This window comes from Pinus tabuliformis, chromosome 7 (assembly GCF_031772625.1).
Source record: "Pinus tabuliformis cultivar Carrire ecotype Pingquan chromosome 7, CPIR1, whole genome shotgun sequence".
NCBI classification, from domain to species: Eukaryota; Viridiplantae; Streptophyta; class Pinopsida; order Pinales; family Pinaceae; genus Pinus; species Pinus tabuliformis.
The window spans coordinates 1,678,721,684-1,678,743,014 of record NC_142293.1 but is presented as its reverse complement, the minus strand read 5'-3'; the positions used below and the strand labels follow the sequence as shown (position 1 = coordinate 1,678,743,014).

The 21,331-nt window shown below is 38.6% G+C and overlaps 1 protein-coding gene across 1 annotated transcript in view; it reads right to left on the bottom strand.

Annotated features, from left to right (window-relative positions):
• Positions 1-21,331, bottom strand: part of LOC149254903 (uncharacterized) — a 233,874-nt gene that overhangs the window by 82,337 nt on the left and 130,206 nt on the right. The window contains exons 4-5 of the mRNA XM_089457142.1: positions 9,857-9,929; positions 9,466-9,529 (exon numbers count right to left, since the gene is read on the bottom strand). Of these exons, the coding sequence (XP_089313268.1) occupies positions 9,466-9,529; positions 9,857-9,929 (137 nt within the window). The remainder of the gene's footprint in view (positions 1-9,465; positions 9,530-9,856; positions 9,930-21,331) is intronic.

The following is a 21,331-nucleotide window of genomic DNA, read 5'->3' as shown; positions in this document are numbered from 1 at the left end:
AAATGAAACAACAGGTAGATAAACATTGTAGTGAAAAAAGTTTTGATGTAGGTGATTGGGTATTTTTACTGCTACATCTCAAGCAAGCTATATATGAGAAGGAAATGTTGGCAATACTACATGCACTTAAAAAATGGCGACCTTACCAAATGGGAAGACTCTTCAAGGATGAGGATGTGGAAGCATTGTTTTGTGATATTTATATTATCCAACCAGATTGGATAAACGAAGCAAGGGATGAATGGAAGAAGGACGAAGAAGTATGGCCACTTATTCAAAAGTTGCAAAAGATCCCAATTCAAACAATATTGCCAGAAATTGAAGAGGAAGGAAAAATCATATTGGAACCTGGAGCAATCACAGAAACAAGAACCCGACAGCTACGAAATCGATCAATTTCAGAATATCTCATCAAGTGGAAGAACTTACCCGCTGAAGATTCCACATGCGAGGACAAGAATTTTATACAGAAGCATCAAGAACTACTCAAGCGTTGAGGACAACGCTTTTTGAAGGAGAGGGGCATGTTAGGCCCCTATACTACTAGTGTAACCCCTTATTGTTATTAGTATAACCCACTTATTATATTGTTGTACCCATGTAGTGCCCATATTGTTACTATTGTGCCCTTACATTATTATTGTTATGTCGGCTCTGATTATGTTATGACCCCTTAGACTCCTATATATAGAAAGGAGGTCTTTTCATTTGTATCATCCAAGAATTGTTCATTTATGTAATGTAAAGGAGGTTGCCCCCTCGAAGAGGCTGAATTCTAAGGCGTTGATCTATCTTTTCTATCTTTTCTTGAGCTGGTTTCATAACAGTACCCCTACATCTCTACTCCACTAACTCCAACATATCTCAGTCCAAAGTCCATTGTACCACACAGGTATCTTAACACATGCATCGCTAACACCCAATGAACCTATCTCATCTCCACCATGAACTAGTTGAGTGTGTTCACAGCAAAACAAATATCTGGCCTATTGTTGACCAAATACACCGAAGAACCTAGCAGCTACCTATAAGTGTGGGATCCACCAACTCACCCTCAGAAGCACTCTGCTTCTTTAAGTTGGTGATCATCAATGTAAACATAGGCCTACAATCCTCCATCCTAACTCTCCTCAAGATCTCAACTACATACATGCCCTGCCCAAGGAAAACCATTCCTAGTTGTAGCCACACCTCCAATCCCAACAAGTAGTGCATCAAGCCAATGTCCTTCAATTCAATCTTTGAAGCAAGGTCCTCCTTGCACATCCCTATGAGCTTCTCTGATCCTGTCAAGAAAAGAACGTCAACATAAAGTACCAAGATGAGTGTCTCACCCTCAACAAGTAATAGCACAGGTTGGAATCCACCTCACTCTTGGTGAAGCCCAAACCAAGAAGATATCCAGCGACCCTAGAGTACCATGCGCATGGAGCCTACTTCAGCTCATAAAGGGCCTTCTTCAAACTCCTTACATGAGACTCTCTCTCATGCACCTCAAAGCCCTAAGGTTGCTCAATATACTCCTCCTCCTCAATCACCCCATTGAGGAAAGTAGTCTTCACATCCATCTCATGTATCCTCCACCCCATTTCTAAAGCAATGGACATGACTGCTCTAATGGATAGATATCTAGGGACAGGTGTGAATGTTTCATTGTAGTCCACTCCCTCCTCCTAGGAGAATCCTCTTGCCATGAGCCTCGCTTTGTACTTCTCGACACAACCATCAGCTGCATGTTTGATCTTATAGATTCATCGAGAAGTACCCATTGATTTTCCCTCAAGCCTCGGCGCTATATCCACACATCATTCCTCATTATGGAGCTATACTCTTCCACCATGGCATCCCTCCAAACATGCTCATCCACAGCCTCCTCAAAAGTGGAAGGATCAAACTCATTGATGTTGCTTGACAAGGCCAAATAACTAGAAAATGTCATTGGTGGTTTGCTCTTCTTGAAGGTGCTGCCAGGAGCCTCCACATGCTTCTCAACATCTCTCAAGGTCTATTTGGCCCATCTTAGCCTTCTCTTGGTAGAGCTCGAATGCACATCTCACTCCTCGTCCAGATTTATTTTTGTGTCACTGTTGATGGTGTTGTTGGTCCCGATTCAACCTTAGGAGCCTCTCGCTCTAGATCCTCTACCCCTGCTGGCACTCTATAATGAAATATCCTAAAGGCTTTTCCCTCCTCGAATCTAACATCCTGACTGACGATAACCCCCCTGTCTTGAAATGTATACTCGATAGGCCTTTGAGACCTCACTAAAGCCAACAAAAATTCCATTTTCTGGTGAGGGCTCTAGCTTAGTCCTCTTCTCTATAGGAATGTAGGCGTATACTAATCTATCAAAGATGCGCAGATGGCTAACATTTGATTTCACTCCAGTGAACATCTCCTCAAGAGTTATCTCTTCCAAAATTCTATGAGGACTCTTGTTCTGCAAATAGGCAAGTCATAATCATAGATCATTGCCTTCGTTGCTCCCACTATGGTCCTCTTGTTCCTTTCGACAACCCCACTCTGCTAAGGGTTGTAAGGCACTATGAGTTCCTTCCTGATCCCTGCCTCCCTAAAGAAATCCTAAAACTCATTGGAGGTATACTCACTCCCATTATCAAATCTTAGTACCTTTAATCTTCTTCCCAGTCTAGTTCCCGACAACAGTGTTGAACTCATGAAACTGACCAAATACCTCACCCTTGGTCTTCAGGTAGTAGATCCATATCGTCCTAGAATAATCATCTATGAATGTCGCAATGTAACAAGACCCTATGATTGATTCCACTGACATAGGACTTGTTACCCCTCTTTCAAAAAGGGTACCTACAAATTCATTGCAACATTCTTAAAAACCATTGTAAGCCCAAGGTCACAAGTCAAAAGCCATGAAACAACCATGTGAGGCCTTGTATGAATCCTAGACCTTGTGTCACATTGAGCCAATCTTGATTTGGTCGAACCATGCCTTGTTTCTTTGAGTTTGCAGAAGGTTCTTTCATCCCTAATAGGATCAAAGGGCCTGAGGTAAGCGTATACGTTGAATCATGGTTTTGTGGGAGCCTTGTAACGTAGGGGTGATCACTATTATAAGGGCCAGACTAGCTCACGTCAGGTGCACCTATGTCTTTCCGCATAGTTATGAGTCTATATGTGGCCTTGGTTTTGGTGTCGTATCCCTCAAATGTTTCTCTTATATAGCAGTCTCACTGTCAGTGACATTTTCACGCTTCCCAATGTAGTTCATGTTCCCGAGGCAAAGTGGTCTCGAAAGTCAAAAAGTCAACAGAGTCCCAGATTGTAGAGCTCAAAGAGAGGATGACATGCCACATGAAATTTTTCCATTTGATGAAGGCATTCTCAAGATATGGCTAGTCAAAGATGGTCAAACAATAGTGTTACAAGGTTTCCAGGGGCAGGACAAGGGGAGCATTGGGCAGATTTTCACATGCATTACGTTAAAATTGGTCTATGCACCGAGACGAGCAATACACATGTCTCAAAAATATTTGATCCTCAAGGGCATTAGAGATCATCCACTGAGGCGTGGGGATGTGGCAGGGCAATTTTTCCACGTGGCATAATAGGGGATTTTATCAAAATTCAACATATAATATGTCAAAATTGGTCTATAGAACAAGAGGACAAGACCTATGACTCGGTTTTTCCAAATTCACAAGGGCGTTAGAGATCTTGAGGTGGTTGAAAATGCACTCATTAATGCATGGAAAAGTCAAGTCAATTAAAAAATAGCAGTTGAAAAGGTCAATATAGTTGTTGGAGATTACTATTTTCAAGAAGATTAAGATAAGGATAAGAAAAGTTGCCATTAAAAGTCAAGTAATTAGTCTTCAACAAATGGAGCGAATTCCCAAGAGTGATCACTCTCTTTCCTGAGAAGCATTATAATCGACAATTGTGGGCAGACGTAGCAAGGTTCCAATGCACTCAGGAGGCAAACGAGGTAGGTTACAAGATCAAATAGTACAGTGCATTATGGGTAGTGGACAGGAGCAGCTAGGCATATGACGAGGATGAGGTCAGTGTTTCGTAGTATTCCAGAGACAGGCTCAGACCAACATGTGAGTTGTGGAGCTAGCATCATGCATACAGTAAAGGGGAATGGATGTGTTAGATTCCAGCTAGACTTAGAAGGATACGTAGCAAGGTTGTAATGCACTCAGGAGGCAAACGAGGTAGGTTACAAGATCAAATAGTACAGTGCATTATGGCTAGTGGTGTAGGAATTTACAGGGTAAGTTCCTCAGAAAGAACACCAAAAGGACACCGCTCAAACCCAGATCTCAAATCAATACACCAGTATTTTTGACGTGGTTAAAACCCTCAAAGTGCAAGGAGGGAAACAGTCCACGGCCTGTCCCAACGTGGGTACTACAGGCAATTTATTAATCAAAACAGTTCTCTCATGCACGGATTTACCCGAACAATGACCCTCCATGCGCTTTAAATAGAACTCATGGACCAATCGGGTGTCAAGCCATGGATCAAGTGTCGGTAATACCGAGGTGAGAGTGAACCGTCGGATCACTACATATCGTGACCGTCGGATTGTAAGTTACAAAATGTACAACGGTAAAGAAACACACTTTACCTAACTCTAACCTAACTCTATACTAGACCAAGTTGAACTTAACTATATCCTATGTGTCGGAATATCCTAACATCCCCCCTTAAGAACAACTTGGGATAGGATTGAAGGATTTACAAATATGACACAATAGGAGAAGGAAGGAGGCACTAGAGCCTATCCCCCCTTAATGACAGCTTCCTGAACTCCAAGCATATATCGAAGTTTAGTGAACTTCGCCTCTGTGAGAGCCTTTGTGAAGATGTCTGCAACCTGATCATCTGTTGGACAATATTGCACTTCAAGAACATGGTCATGAATGAGCTTTCTGATGAAGTGCATGTGTAGTTCAATGTGTTTGCTGCGCTGATGCTGGACTGGATCTTTGCATAGCTGAATGGCACTTTGATTATCACACCAAAGTGTGGTTGGATGCTGCTGCTCAAAGCCAAACTCTGATAGGATCTGACGAAGCCACAAGGCTTCCTTACTAGCTTCCACGGCACCACGATACTCTGCTTCGGCTGACGAAAGAGAAATGGCAGCCTGTTTCTTACAAGCCCATGTAATAGGTCCTGAACCAAGAGTGAAGACATAACCGGCAGTAGACTTCCGATCATCAGGGTCACCAGCCCAATCAGAATCAGTGAAACCAACTAACAGAGGAGTTGCTTTGGCACTGTAATGAATCCCAAACTGTACTGTACCTCGAACATAACGAAGTATTCTTTTAGCTGCTTTCCAATGACTTTCACGGGGGTTTTGCATAAAACGAGCAACAAGGCCAACAGCAAAGGAAAGATCAGGACGAGTATGGGTTAAATACAAGAGTTTTCCGACAAGTTGACGGTATAAGGTAGCATCAACTTCAGGAGAAGTACAAGAGACTGAAAGTTTGACTCCAAACTGAAAGGGAGAAGGGGCTGGCTTACAGTCTTCCATGTGAAAATGACGAAGAATATCACAAGCATACTTGGACTGGGAAAGGAAAATACCCTCCTGGGATTGCAAGACTTGAAGACCGAGAAAATAGTGTAAGTGTCCTAAGTCTGTCATTTCAAATTTCTTTTTAAGGCTGGACTTCACATGGTTTATAAGGTTGGGATCACTACCAGTAAGAATAAGATCATCAACATAAAGAACAAGGATGATAAGAGAGTTGCCCACTTATTGGGATCACGATTGCCATTACACCAAAACCCGCAGGTGTTAGTAAACGGACGCATCGCCAGAGTTAACGGATCTTCGAGAGGCGGTTAGTCCATGTCACGAAACACACGGGGAGCGCTGGATTATCCAATCCCTAACAATCTCCCCCCAGCACGAGCCGGGTGTGATTCGAACTCGAGACCTTTGGCTCTGATACCATGTAGGAATTTACAGGGTAAGTTCCTCAGAAAGAACACCAAAAGGACACCGCTCACAACCAGATCTCAAATCAATACACCAGTATTTTGACGTGGTTAAAACCCTCAAAGTGCAAGGAGGGAAACAGTCCACGGCCTGTCCCAACGTGGGTACTACAGGCAATTTATTAATCAAAGAATGAAAATTTACATAAGCTTCTCTCATGCACGGATTTACCCGAACAATGACCCTCCATGCGCTTTAAATAGAACTCATGGACCAATCGGGTGTCAAGCCACGGATCAAGTGTCGGTAATACCGAGGTGAGAGTGAACCGTCGGATCACTACATATCGTGACCGTCGGATTGTAAGTTACAAAATGTACAACGGTAAAGAAACACACTTTACCTAACTCTAACCTAACTCTATACTAGACCAAGTTGAACTTAACTATATCCTATGTGTCGGAATATCCTAACAAGTGGACAGGAGCAGCTAGGCAGATGACGGGGATGAGGTTAGTGTTTCGTAGTATTTCAGAGATAGGCTCAAACCACCATGTGAGTTGTGGAGCTAGCATCATGCATACAGTGAAGGGGATTGGATGTGTTAGATTCCAGCTAGACTCAAAAGGATTTCAAGAGGTGATAGGGATGTTATTTGTTCCAAGCTTGATGGTACATGTGCTCTCAATATCAGCCTTGGAGGATGATGGATATAGTGTTTTGTTCTGAGATGGACATGTGCTTCTAGATTCAAAGGGAGCGACCTTGGATGTAGCAGTAGTGCTTGGCATTAGATAAGGACAATCATACAAGTTGTTGCGACAGCCTGTGGGTGTATCCGAGGGGATCTTAGATACAAGATCAGTGTCATTGACAGAGAGGGGAGAAGTGGCCAGGAAGAGTGATTCTTTTGGTACTGCCAAGAGACTCAGTTGGTATCATGTCACATTGATAGATGCTCATGAGTGTGATAGGACTCCTCAGAGCATGATTGGTCATGACAGGTTCTCAACTCAGGTTTCATGTCAGATAGCAGGACAGGCTTCAGGGTTAGAGGGAGCAACTACAGATACTGAGATGGGCTTGGAGACAGATCCAAGTGGAGGAGGTTCTTCCAGAAGTACCTCCCTCGCTAAGAGGGAGTGTTGAAGTTTGTAGCTCAAGCAGGTACTTCTACACAGGCCTTGTGTCTAGGTAGGCAGAAGTCACCCACATATCACCTTAGAACACTTGCTCTAGGTTGAGCAAGTTGTTGATGTCACTTAACCTAAGTTTAACTTAGGAAAAACACATATTAATATGTTGGCTTATTGAGCTAAAATAAAACTTATAAAAAGTAATGTATTTACTTTAATGAATAAGTTTAAATCTTAACCGTTGATCTCAAGTGAGGCGAGATCTAATCTTCGTCATCAATCACTTTGGAATTAGGGTTAGGGTTAGGATTAGGGTTTTGGATCAATATAAATTTATAAAGGCAAGGCTAAGGTGAGGAGAAGACACAAAACAGTGGCACTACCCTCACGAGGAGGAGTGTGATACTTTAGTGTGTCGAGTCCAAGGAAGGTGCAAGGAGCAGCTAGGGAGACAAATCCAAATGAGCCAAGGAAGATCAAAGCACAAATCTAGGGCTTGATCAGGTGGATAACTCCAAGTTTATTGTCGTATATGTAATTCCCCAGTTGGGCCATCATCCTAGGACGGAAGCACAAGTAGGTTCTGAGTTTTTAATTAATGAAGAACTTATTTGTTCGGTAGAAATTTCTTTGTAATTCGTGTGATTCAGATCGAAATTTGCTTTCACTGAATTTTATGTGTTAGGAACTTAGTTGTGTATTTGTTCAGTAATTCATTGTTGGGAATTAAATATTAGGTGTTGGGTTCGAGTAAAATTCTAACAAGGATCATGGTTTTTGATCTTCATCCATGTGAGCATTTTGGAATGATATTAGTCTTCCTATCTGACAAGATGGGATTGAAATAACTGATCGACAATGAGGCTTATAGTTTTAAATCCTGTCAATCAAGCATGTACAAGCAAACCTAAGCAACAGCCAAAAACAGAGCCTCAAGCCTGAACCAGAATCAAAGTTGTAGCAAGAGTCAAAGCTATGATCGTGATTCAGTTTGTGGTCATCTTCAAACCGACATCAGTTTGTGGTCATCTTCAAATCGCCATCTGAGAGCACTTCCAATCAGCAGAAGGCAATAACTTCTTGCCAAATTTGGAAACGATCCAAGAACCGTTGAGCCTTGGAGCCAAGTTCTAACAGTTTGTGGTCAACTTCAAACCACCATTTTCAACAGTTTGTGGTTATCTTTAAACCATCATTAGGGAGCGCTTCCATTTCGCAGAAGACATAAGCTTCTAGCTAGATTCGAAATTGTTCCAGGGACTGCTTCAAGCCAAGTTCCAGAGTTGGTGGTCAGCCTTAAACCACCATTGGTAGAAGACTTTGGCTTCTTCTACACAGTTTGAGTTCGTGGTCAGCCTTACACCACCACTGGTAGAAGACTTTGGCTTCTGCTATCCATTTTGTTTGTGTTATTCCTTAAACCACCAGATTCAAAAAGCACATTCAGCCATTAGTAGTTGTCCTCATTTCTCTGCTTGGACTCACTAACACCCCTTCGGATTAAGAGAGGGAATGTTGGACACCTAATCTGTTAGGGTTATGGTGTGGAATGTGAACAGTTACAGGGAGTCCAGAAGACCTCGGAAGTTGAATCCAATGGTCAGAACAATTTCTTTATATCTGTATCATCTTTGATGAAATATCAATTCACGCCTATTCATTTATTCTTACTAGCACAGTGCAACAATTTTAGCTGGGGCTGAGACGTTTAAGAACTAAACACCCATGCTGCTCTGAACAGGCTTTGGAAAATTGCAGCCTCTGGTAGACTTTGAAAACTGCGATAATTCTTGATTCTCTCAGAAGATCAAGTCCAATGATAAGGACTGAACATGACGCAATACTGTTCAAGATTTTGAAGATAAGAAGAATATAATACTGGAGAAAATCACTAGCTTCAAAAAGGAATATGACGTCATAGTTTAAGGACAGAACCAGTATGTTGGGTATCCTGTTCGTCAAAGCTTCTCTTGAGTAACTGAAATGCATATAGGATAATAATAAATACTAAGCTGTGATATTTGCACCGTTGTCTTTCCTTATAAAAAGGAACACAAATAATCATGGAATGTTGACAGATATGTATATACAGACCAGAATTCACATATGATTTTTTGGCAGTTGTTTATAAGTTGGAAAAGCATATGTCCGTCACGTTCTAGTCTAGTCACAACTCGGAGCAGTTATTGTGACAATAACCCAGTTTCAAATCCTGGAAAGCATGCTCCTCCCTAGCTGTGGCTATTGACTATATCGAATATTGTTGGTGTAGCCTTAGGCAGATCATTGTCTGGCATTGGCAAGGTAACAACAAACCCTATTCTTCACTTAAATGTGTGAATGTCCATAAGAAGGATTTCCTTTTTTAAAGTTGGAAAAGTGTGGTACCTATGCTAAGCACTGCACTTTCCCAATCTTCCACTTTGATCCATTTGACTTTGCTTGAATCTGCCTGCATGACAAAGAACTCTAAATTTAGCTATCTAAAATAACAAAAAGCAGCAAAAAGAGTTGAAATCTGAAAGAAAAATTAAATAATGGTTGGTACACATTAACATGAGATGAATTAACAGTGTTACAAAAAGATGCCTCGTATTTATGTTGTTCTTACTATCTAACAGTTAATTTCTAAAATATCTCTACGGAAAAGTCATTATAACTTAAATAAATAGTACTCATGAATTCACAAAACATTTATACTCTGCTCAGGTCAAATATAGACATAAAAATATTCCATGATCTACCTTAGGGTGATTTGTAACATATAGATAAGAGATACCTTATCAAGAGTGTAGTCCTTCATTTTCTCACATAGCCCATCCAAGAGTTCCACAACCCTCAGTTCACTAACTCTGAATACATACCAACTCATGCATAGTCAATAAAAGGTTGTCAACTCTAATTCATATTACAATGCACACCACACACTAATTTATAAGTCCAAAATTCACATAAAGAAGGCCATGCCCAATGATATACCCATCCCTTCCACTGATTTACAGAATCAAAATTTGGACAATATAAACATCATCAGAATTGAAATTTTTACAGTATTCACTATCAAGACTCAAAAGGAACAAAAGGGGGGAAAACAAAGTACCAGAAGCACATTGCCAAAGACTTGAAAGACATCCGTTCAGAGAATACATACAAACTAGAAAGAAAGGCAGAAATTACATTGATGTCAACAAATGACCAAATTAGGTCAAAGGTACACAGAAGTACATCAAGTGACTTGCAATGCAAGAGTGCCTAAGGTATCCGTCAAAGGTACACAGAAGTACATCAAGTGACTTGCAATGCAAGAGTGCCTAAGGTATCCCCTGAAAGCAAAGATAAGAAAATTTCATTAATGTCCAAGTAACGACCACAAAAGTAGTCAAAGGGACTGCAGATTACAAGGATGTCATTACAAAGTAAGAGTACAAAAGGTCTCCTATAAAAGGCAAGATGCAGAGGCATGAACAACCCTTGACCCCAAGCACAAAGATCAGCTTCGAGGTGCAGATGCATAGAAGTTGAAGATTCAGGAATATGAAGAATCAGAAGTGAGGAGGTAGGTCTATCATGGAGTAGACCCATCTCTCCTAACATCTGAAGCTGAATGAAGAAAGCTTAGTATGATGTCCCAAGGGAGAATTGGTGGAATGCTTGGACTGTCCGTTGCGTTATTGTTTGGAGGAGGTCATTCACCACTAAGGTTTGGCAGATCTCATTCATTCGCCTACAAAGGTCTCTGATTTGGCCATGTTGCTATAATATTGTGGGATAGGAGGTCCCATGGGCCCACACTGATCTGGAGTTCAAAGCTATGCTGATATCGGTATATCTCTTAGTGGCCCTAGCTGAGGGTAGCACCTTGTAGAAGGAAGTGATGTGCTAGGGAAGGTCTAGCCAAGTAGAAGGCTAAAGACTAGGACTTGGAGCACCTTTTCCTCTTCCTTGTGATTGAATGACAATTGAGTAATTGTGTCCTTGAGAGAGGCAGAGTGCCTCCTTATATAGGCTTTTTGACCATGACTTGAGGCCGACTTGATATTGCTTCTAGGCCGACTCGTTCTTAGTGATCGTTGATTGCTTTATTGAAGGCCGACTTGTTGGAGGTGCATTGGATTGGTCTTGGAGGATCTTTAGACTTTTTACAATGACTCAAACACATATGTAACATGCCCAAATGGGTCTTTAATACATGACATTGACTCATTTGACTTTCTGACTTAATGACCAAACCTAATAGCTCACAATGGGAGCTTGATCTACAAAATAAAATTCCTTGAACATAAAACACATGCCTCAAGCATAACAAAATAATTTTATTTTTCTTCTTTTCATTAATTACATAAAATCATGATTACACATGTCATTATGAAGACCGAACCTAGTTGCATATTTCAACACTCCCTCTTAACTATTCATAATCCATACAAGGTACTTGGACATTCTCAATTTGAAGAATTCTCATAAGAAGTGTTGAGCTTCAAAACTGCCATTTCCTTAGCAACTTTTCTCCTCCCTTTTCTTTGTTTTTCTATGAAGAAAATGCATCCCTATCATCAATAACCAGTATACATTGCCTTAAGGAGAACATTTTAGTGATTTGCATGTTATACCTTTATGTTTGCTGTTTGAATAAGTTTTTGTCTTTTAGCTACAGAATGCAACCTATTCTGCAGCTAATCGGCTATTCCGCAGCTACTTCCATGCTTTTACAGGTTCCAGGTGTCAGGAGGATAAAATAACTACATGGGCAACTTGGAAAACATCATGGTATGGATCGTGTCCTATTCATCTAGCCCAGGTCGACAAGGAAGACTCTAGTCAAAGGAAAAGTCAAACGTAGAGACCTAAGGCAAACAGGACTCTGTTTTGTACACGTTTCACAGTGATGGGATCCGAAACAACTTCCTGAGGCCACAGACTTCATCAGCCATCTGTGCAACCAAATCCAACAGCCATCACCTTAGATTTATGTCTCCAGCAACCAAGGAAGAGAATTCCGTGTACCTGTCTGCCTACGTGTTTTTGGCTATAGCTTATTTTTCTCCATAAAACAGTGGTATAATTTCTCTATAAATACCTATGTGAAGAACGCAGAACCAGTTCGATTTTGCTCATGAATTAAGCTCAGATCACTATTCTGTAATTTTGAAAACTCATTCTCTGTTTTTAATATGAAGACTATGTATTTCATGGATATTTGAAAGCGTTTGTTGGAGTGTTGATTAAGTACGCATAACTTGAGCAGCTGCAGAGGGCCCCTGCAGTGACTAAGGTTTCATTTCATTTTGTTTTGTCTTTTATAGTTGAACTGTAAATTCACTATGCTTTTTTATGATGTTTATAACCATTTGCTAATCTTGTTCATAATGCAGCCTTTACCATTTTTTTACTAACGCAGAATAGCTTATTTGAAGTGCGAATAGTTCTTTTTGTTTAATTTCTTTCTAGTATTTTATCAGTAGTTAGAAGTTGAATTCAGTAGTGTAGAGTAATTTATTTCATTTGTTGTTTCATTAGTCTTTAGGTTTTTAATTAAACTGATCAGTGCCATTACCTGTCTTGCCATTTTATTACTAGTTCAGTGACTCATGATGTAGGTGAATGTTTCTAAAAAACCCTTCTAGTTGATGTTTCATCTTAAACTAAGTCGTTGAATACTTCACTAATGCAATGAGTCTTTTCTGCATTTTTGTATTTATTTTCTTAAAACAATGAAGTACATAATTTCTCAAAATTTTATCACAAGGAGGTTGTTCTCCCAAAATTGTGAAGCAAAGTAACTAAGCACTTCATCTAATTTCCATAGTAGATTAGTTGCAATTTCATTTTCAGTCCTAGTATTTCATTTAGTTCTGTTTCCATAAATAGATAATTGCAATTCCACTTTCAGTTTTAGTTTTTCATTAGTTTTGTTCTTGTCATGGATTAGATACTAGTTGCAATTTCACTTTCAATTTTCAGTATTTCATTTAGCCTTGTTCTTGTAATTGATTAGGCAGTAGTTGCAATTTCACTCTTAAGTTCTTTTAGTTCATGATTTGGAAACAATAATAAGAGCAGAAAAAGGAACTTTGTTTTCATTTTCTTGATTAAACTTTACTTCCAATTATGGCTTAAAGCACTTTTAGTCCTCATTTTTAGATTTTTAGCCGTCTTTACAAAAGTTTAAATTAGGATTTTAACAGTCACATTGTAAAACATTAGGAATTAAAGGATCAAACCCCCAAAACAACATAAAACTCAAAAACAGTGAGGTAAGAAGGGTCATCTAGCACATATAGTGCACTACACTTCATCAATTTACGATACCCAGATTGATAATTTATGTAGAGCAATTTAGGACACTAAATTGACCAAACATTTTGGCACCGTTACCGGGGAAGTGTAACTAGGTAGCCTTATCTCTTACATTCATAAAAAAAACAAAACAAAACAATGACATGCATAGAGAAAGAGACTCTAGGGGTAGATTTATAGCTAGGGGCAGAAGTTCGATTCCTACAACTCCACCTACTCCACCAAGAGTTAGAAAAGACACACCTCCATCCCAGACTCATACTCCCAGCCATAGGATTCCTGGAATTCAAGGGGCAGAAACTCAATCAGAAGATTCTCCTACATCATCCACCAAAACAGTCCTAGGAGAGAAAAATTTTGAATCTCCAACAGCAGGGATAACCTTTTTCACCTCCACAGGAGAGCCTATTGTAGTTGAAGAATTAGGAATACCTAGTGAGGAAGAAAAAGTAGAAACTCTCTCTCATAGTCCATTAATAGAAGAACCAGAGGAAGAGGGAATAACCTTGCAGGTTGAGCCCTATACTGACTCTGAAGAAACTATAATGGCAGAAGAAGAACAAGATGGAGAATTCTCACTGTTTGGAGGAGGGGGTAGAGGAAGAGGTAGAGGAAACAATGGAGGAGGTAGAGGTAATAATGGAGGAGGCAGAGGAAATAGGGAAGTAGATAACTCATTTGGATTCCCTATAGTGGATGAGGAAACACATACAACAATGAAAAATATCTCACCATCTATCCTCCCAAACTTCTATGGGTTGAGAAGTGAGGACCCTAAAACATTTTTGTTTGAGTTTGAAGTCTTGTGCAGAACTTATGACTATCTAGAAGACTCTCAAAAACTCAAATTGTTTCCCTCAACACTAAAAGGGGCTGCTTTGAAATGGTTCATGGGGTTAGTCACTCAATCCATTAGAACATGGAATGACATGAAACATGCATTTTTGGATAGATACTTGGATTATTGTATGCCTACCAATCATAAAGATTAGGTGTTCAAAATGATGCAAAAAGAAGATGAAAACTTCGAGGATTTGCTTGAGAGATTCAACTATAATTTGAAAAGAGCAAAAATGAACAATTTAGATGAAAAAACTTTGAAAGCTCTTTTGTTAAAGGCCATTAGAGATGAATGGATAGATATCCCTAACATGATGGGGAAGGGATATATCTCTCAACTTCCATTGAGTGACATATCAGAACTATGTGTTCATCTCTCACGAGGGAAATCTAAAACAGGAAAAGGGCCGAGAGATCCTTCTCTTGTTAGAGCAAACAAATCTGCAACTGGATCTGTAAGTAGGGCAGAAATTGGCAGTATGCTTGATGAATTTAAAACTGACATTCTAGGGAGCCTTAGTGAGCAGCTAGACACCCTTAAAATTCAAAACAAGCAGAAAACAGAGGCTAATGCTTTAGCCATTTTTTGTCCAAAATGCAGAAAAAAACATGCTTTAAGGGATTGTCCTTTAGATGCAAAAATTGTAGAAACTTGTACGATTTGTTTAGAAAGTCATGAGACCGAGGGTTGTCCTTCAATCCAGGTCTTAAGGCTGTCTTTCAAGAGGAAACAGTCCCAAATTCTGCAGAATCTCTTTGTTTTGTTGCAAGAAGACCTTGGTAGGGGCCACAAAATTAGGGATTTAACAATCCAATGTATCTTCAGCCCCCACCAAACTGGAATTCTTGGCAGCAACCTTGGCCTCAACCTCAATCATAGTATCAATCTCAACCGTGGGCACAAGGGGTACAAAATCCTTATGGGAGATTTGCCCAATATTACCAATATCCTCCATCTTATCAAAATTATCCTCCCCCACAAAATCAGCAACAAAATCAGCAACCACCACTTCAAAATCAAAACCTTCAACTTTCATTGCTATTTCCACAACAACCTGCACAACAAAGTCAAAATCCTCAACTCTTACTGCCATTTCAACAGAAACCAAATCAACTACCTGCCCAACCATTACCAAACCCCAACAATAAAAACCCTCAAAATGCTTACATGGTAAAAGGACAACAATTTCCAACTTACATGATTACTCCTCTAGATCTTAATGATGTTCAACTTAGATCTGGTAGGATATTAGAAAAGGAAAAACCTTCTATAGTTATTCAAGAACAAGACACTTCTGAGGAAGATTCTTTAAAAGTCAATAAAAGTTTTGAGGGAACATCCCTCCAAAACCAAAACATTGAAAAAGAAAAACAAAAAGAATTAATAAACACAACTCCTATCATTGAGCAACCAGCATCTACTTCTACACCTCCTTTTCCTGAGAGATTACAAATTGATAGAGGGGTAGAAAAACAGATCTTGTTGCCCAATTATGATTTTCTAGATGAATTAAAGAATGTCTTTATCAAAATTCCTTTGTTACAAGCCATTAGAAAAATCCCTATTCTAGCCAAGATAATAAAGGAGTCGAGCATCAAAAGACCAGGAAGAAAACCAAGAGAAACAAAAAGAATTTACCTGGTAGGAAAGAAAGCAAACATAATGATGGGAAAGATTGCCATGCAGAAACATGTGGATCCAGGAAATCCAATTGTCAAGACACATATAAATGGAGTTGAAATTCCAAATACATTGATTGACTTAGGGGCAGCAATAAACATTATGAGTAGACAAACTATGGAGTAGCTTAAACTTCCTAACCTTATTTATACACCTACTTTACTGCAACTTGCAAATAGATCAGTAATCAAACCAGATGGTGTAGTAGAAGATATTTCAATCTCCTTAGATTCTTAGGAATATCCTGTTGATTTCATGATTTTAACTCCCAAGAATAATCTAAGAGGACACCCACTCATATTAGGAAGACCTTGGTTGGCCACAGCTGATGCTTTTATTAGTTGTAGATCTGGTGACATGTATATTTCTGATGGTAATTCAACAAAGAAATTTACTTTGTATCCTCTAGCAAAAGCAATTACAGAAATAGATGACAAGGAATGGATTGATGATGAAGATGACATTCAACCTCTCTTTACTATTTCAGAAATTAGTGAAGATAGTCAAATTTTGAATACATTGGAAAATTTTGAAACATCTTCAAAATATGATCATGCATAGTTTCAAGAAAAATCTAATGTTCAATACTTGTCATCTAGGTAGATGTCTCTCTATTCTATGGAAGAGTTTGTTAGCTCTACAGTTGAAATTTTTCTAGGTAGGACATTGAACATAAACAAAAACTTGGAGAAACTACAACAAGATGAGCTAACCGAAATATTAGAAAAACATGCTGCTGCATTTGCATGGGAATACACCGACATGAAAGGCATTGATCCTAAGACTTGTATCCATCATATCTATATTGAGGAAAACAATAGCCCAATTAGACAACCTCAGAGAAGAATAAATCCAAATCTTAGGGAAATTGTGAAAGAAGAACTCCAAAAATTACTCAATGTAAACTTCATTTACCCAATTTCAGATAGCCAATGGGTTTCTCCTTTGGTAATTGTGCCTATAAAGAATGGTAAATGGAGAGTGTGCATTGATTATCGAGAATTGAATAAAACAACCCTCAAAAATCATTTTCCATTGCCCTTTATAGATCAAGTGTTAGATACATTAGCAGGTAAAAAGTATTTCTCATTCTTGGATGGTTTTAGTGGTTATAATCAAATTCAGGTAGCACTTGAGGACCAGGATAAAACCACATTTACTTGTCCATGGAGAACTTTTGCCTACCAAATGCTTCCTTTTGGGTTATGTAATGCACCTGCAACATTCCAAAGAGCGGTACTAGGAATTTTTTCTGATCTAATACATGATTGTGTAGAGGTATATATGGATGATTTTACAGTCTATGGAAACACATTTGAAGAAGCTTTGGAGAATTTGGAAAAAGTTCTTAAAAGATGTAAAGAAAACAAACCTTTCACTAAGCCATGAAAAAAGTTTTATGATATTTATAGAAAGTATTGTTTTAGGACATCATATTTCAAGAGATGGGATTAAAGTTGACAAATCTAAGGTTGAAGTAATCTCTAAGTTACCAATTCCAAATTGCCAAAAAGACGTTAGAAGTTTTCTAGGATTTACAGGATACTATAGAAGATTTATATAAAACTTCACTAAAATAGCATCTCCACTCTTCAAATTGCTTACAAAAGATTGTGAATTCAGTGGGAATCCTTATTGCCAACTAGCATTTGAAACCTTGAAAGCAAAAAATTTTCAAGCACCTATTTTAAGAGGTCCAAATTGGAAACTTCCTTTCCATATTTCTACAGATGCTTCAGATACAACTCTGGGAGCTATATTGGGACAAAAAAATTTGATTCCTTATGCCATTTACTATACAAGTAAGAATTTGACTCCCACTAAGTTGAATTATACTGTAACTGAAAAAGAATTCTTAGTTGTTGTTCATACAATTAACAAGTTCAAACACTATATAACAGGCTATGAAACCTTTGTTCATATAGATCACTCTGCAATTAGATATTTGATGGATAAACCTATTACTAATGGCAGAGTTACAAGATGGCTTTTACTTTTACAAGAATTCAACATTACTGTGCTAGATAGACCTGGAGAACAAAACACAGTTGTTGATTTCTTGTCCAGGATTCAGAATATCAAAGAAGACTCTCCGGTTGAAGATAAGTTTCCTGATGAATATATCTTTGCAGTAACTACTCAAACTCTTTGGTTTGCAGATGTTGCTAATTACTTGGTTACAGGGAAGTTACCTTCACATTTGTTTCCTAGAGAAAAAAGAAAGATTATTCAAGAAAGTGCAAGATATTCATGGATCACTAACGAATTGTATAAAATAGGGCCAGATCTTATGATCAGAAGGTGTGTCAGGGAAGATGAGATGCCTGATATTTTCAAAGCATGTCATGATGAGTCGTGTGGTGGACACTTTGCTGACAAGAGGACAACCTATAAAATCCTTTCTTTAGGATATTATTGGCCATCCATCTTCAAAGATGCTAAAGAATATGTCAGAAGGTGTGACCGCTGCCAAAGGGAAGGGAAACCTACTCCCTCAAATGAAATGCCATTACAAACTCAGATACTTATCGAACCCTTTCAAAAGTGCGCTTTAGACTTTATTGGACCAATTAATCCTCCATCTAAGCAGAAAAAGTATATATTAGTATGCACTGATTACGTCACCAAATGGGTAGAAGTTAAAGCATTACTTTTTGCTAAATTGTGACAGATCAGGAATCTCAATTCACATCCAACATGATGGAAAAGCTTATGGAGGAGTACAAGATCAAACATAGGAAATCTACTCCCTATCATCCACAAGCAAATGGTCAAGTGGAGTCTACAAATAAAGTGATTGAAGGAATTCTGACCAAGACTGTGCATCTACATAGAAGAGATTGGGCAAAAAGGCTTCCTGAAACCTTATGGGCCTATAGAACTACATGGAAAAACACAACGGAACATACACCCTATGAACTTGTTTATGGGAAACAAGTCCTGTTCCCTATAGAGTTCCAAGTCAAAACTTTCAAGATGGCAGTCCAGTTGGGGATGGATTTATCAGAAGCTCAAAAGCATAGACTTAAGCAATTGAATGAACTAGATGAAATCAGACAAGAGGCTGTTCAAAGCACTGGTTTAGTCCAACAACAGAGAGCTAAATGGCATGACAAATATATCAAGGAAAAGAGGTTTCAAGAGGGAGATTGGGAACTGTTATTTGATTCAAAGTTTAAAGATTTTCAAGAGAAGTTTCAAACTCATTGGCTTGGGCCATATGAGATTGAAAAAGTCTTCAGTAATGGAGCAGTGAGGATCAGAACAATAGATAAAAGTCAAACTCCTCTTCTTGTGAATGGTCATAGAAAATATATCAAAAACTAATCTCAAAGGAGGAGTTCATCAAGATCTTCCAGAACAATTCTGAAATGAAGTTAGTGAAGAAGAATCCTTCTTCTCCACCACCTTAGTATTTGTTTTTCGTATCTACGAAAAACAAAAAAAACAAAAAAAAAAATTGTATAAGGTTGAAAACCAATCACTAATTGGCATGCTTATACAGAAAATACACGGTGAAAATCAGAGGCCTCTGACACCCTATATTTTCCATTTCCTTTTCTGATTAAAAAAAAATAGTGGTGACAAAAAGCTACAGTGATTTAGCATTCTGCAAAATTCATTGTCTCATTTCATTTCACTCTGTTTTACTTTCAATTTCACTTCATTCCATTGCCATATTTCACCAATAATTTTTTCTTTTTCCAACATTTCTTTCATCTCCATTTTCATTTATCATCTTGACTTATTTTCACTTACATAGCCATTTCCATTTCATCCATTCATAAGCCATATTTTACTCTCAGTTTTATATTCTGCAGCTGTTTCCACGTTCTGCAGCTGACTCTGTTCCGTAGCTGATCCTGTTCTACAACCAATTTGATTTTGCAGCAACAGTTTGTTTATCAGTCCAAGCACAAGAGTTCGGTTCATAATAAAATCTTATATGCAGGTGATTGAAGAAAAAAACAACTTTGAAGACCAATCATGCCTAAAGCACCTGTGGAGCAAACATCAAAATATTAGCAAGCGAAGGATAAGGTTCCAAAGGTAAAAACAAGAACTTATTTCAAAAAGCAATTCAAAAACATAAGCTTGTATAACATGTGTGATCACATGTCTCCTTGATTAATCACTATGTGATTTAACTGCCACGATGCCTCCGCCATATTCCATCTTCAATGCCAAACGGTCCAATGATTCCTTCATAACTAATCTCCGTTTTAAACTCCATAAACTTGTACTTAACCGGACTTCTACAGCTACACCTGTTAACGGTTAGATTAACGACATGACCTATCTGTATACGACTCTTCAAACCCTGACTGTTTACTTATTACATGTCAACTCTTAATTTTTTTCCCTCATATTTACGCAACCACTTTGTGCATACAATCACTCGTTTCCATATATTTTGTGCATACAGTCACTATGTTTTCATCCATTTTGCGTATACAGCTACTCTGTTTCCTTAATTTCCGCATATACAGTCGTTTTGTTTCATATTCACCGTCATTCTGTTCACAGTCATTCCGTTTCCATATACCTTATCATCTTGTTTCCATATCCATAATCATTCTACCTTTGTATACACAGTCTTCTTATTACCATACACGCAATCATTTCATTTCTCAGATAGCTAAGAGTAGTTTTGAAGAGTAGCCGAGAACAGAGGTTATGGGGCTCATTGTTAGAACTGAACCCGTAGGGGTTAAATACATGGAAGGTTATCCGCAGCTGAAGGGAATGCTACAGAAGGTTGGTTGGTTGTGTTTTAATGAAAAATTCAACGGTTACCATAAGGAAATCACTAAATCCTTTGCCAGGTCATTTGATGGAATGGAAGTGGAAATAGGTGACATCAAATTTGCAGTTACCAAGTCTTTCATAGCTGAAGCAACAGAACTTCCAAGGCTAGGAGAAAGGTGGTTTAAGAACAAAGAGTTTCATGATGAATCTTGGAAGGTCATTCTTAAAAATCCAAGTATGGACACTTCAATTTTTAGAAAAGGGATTCCAATCTCTGCACTCAAAAACAAATGGAATAGCATGTTGTTAATTGTGCAAAAGTTTATTACATTCGAAGGGAGGTTTGGTTCTATGTATGTGTATCATATACGACTGTTAATGAATTTTCTAGAGAATGGAACCCTCAATCTTCCATTTTTCCTGTTGAATAGTCTGAGAAGAATGGCAACTAATGTTCAGAAGAAAGTTGAATCAATAGAAACCACTCTATATCACCATGGACTAATGAAGATTTTAGTTGAATTTCGTTTAAGAAGTGTAGGGGATACATGGGAAGACTTTTTGGTAAGGAATTTCTTCCAAGATGCTCCAGATTTGTCTGAGGGAAGTCTTGTTAAAAGAAGTAGGAGAAGGAAGACCAGTCTCACCATTCAAAGCACCCCTGAAACTTCAGCATAGAAAAATGAT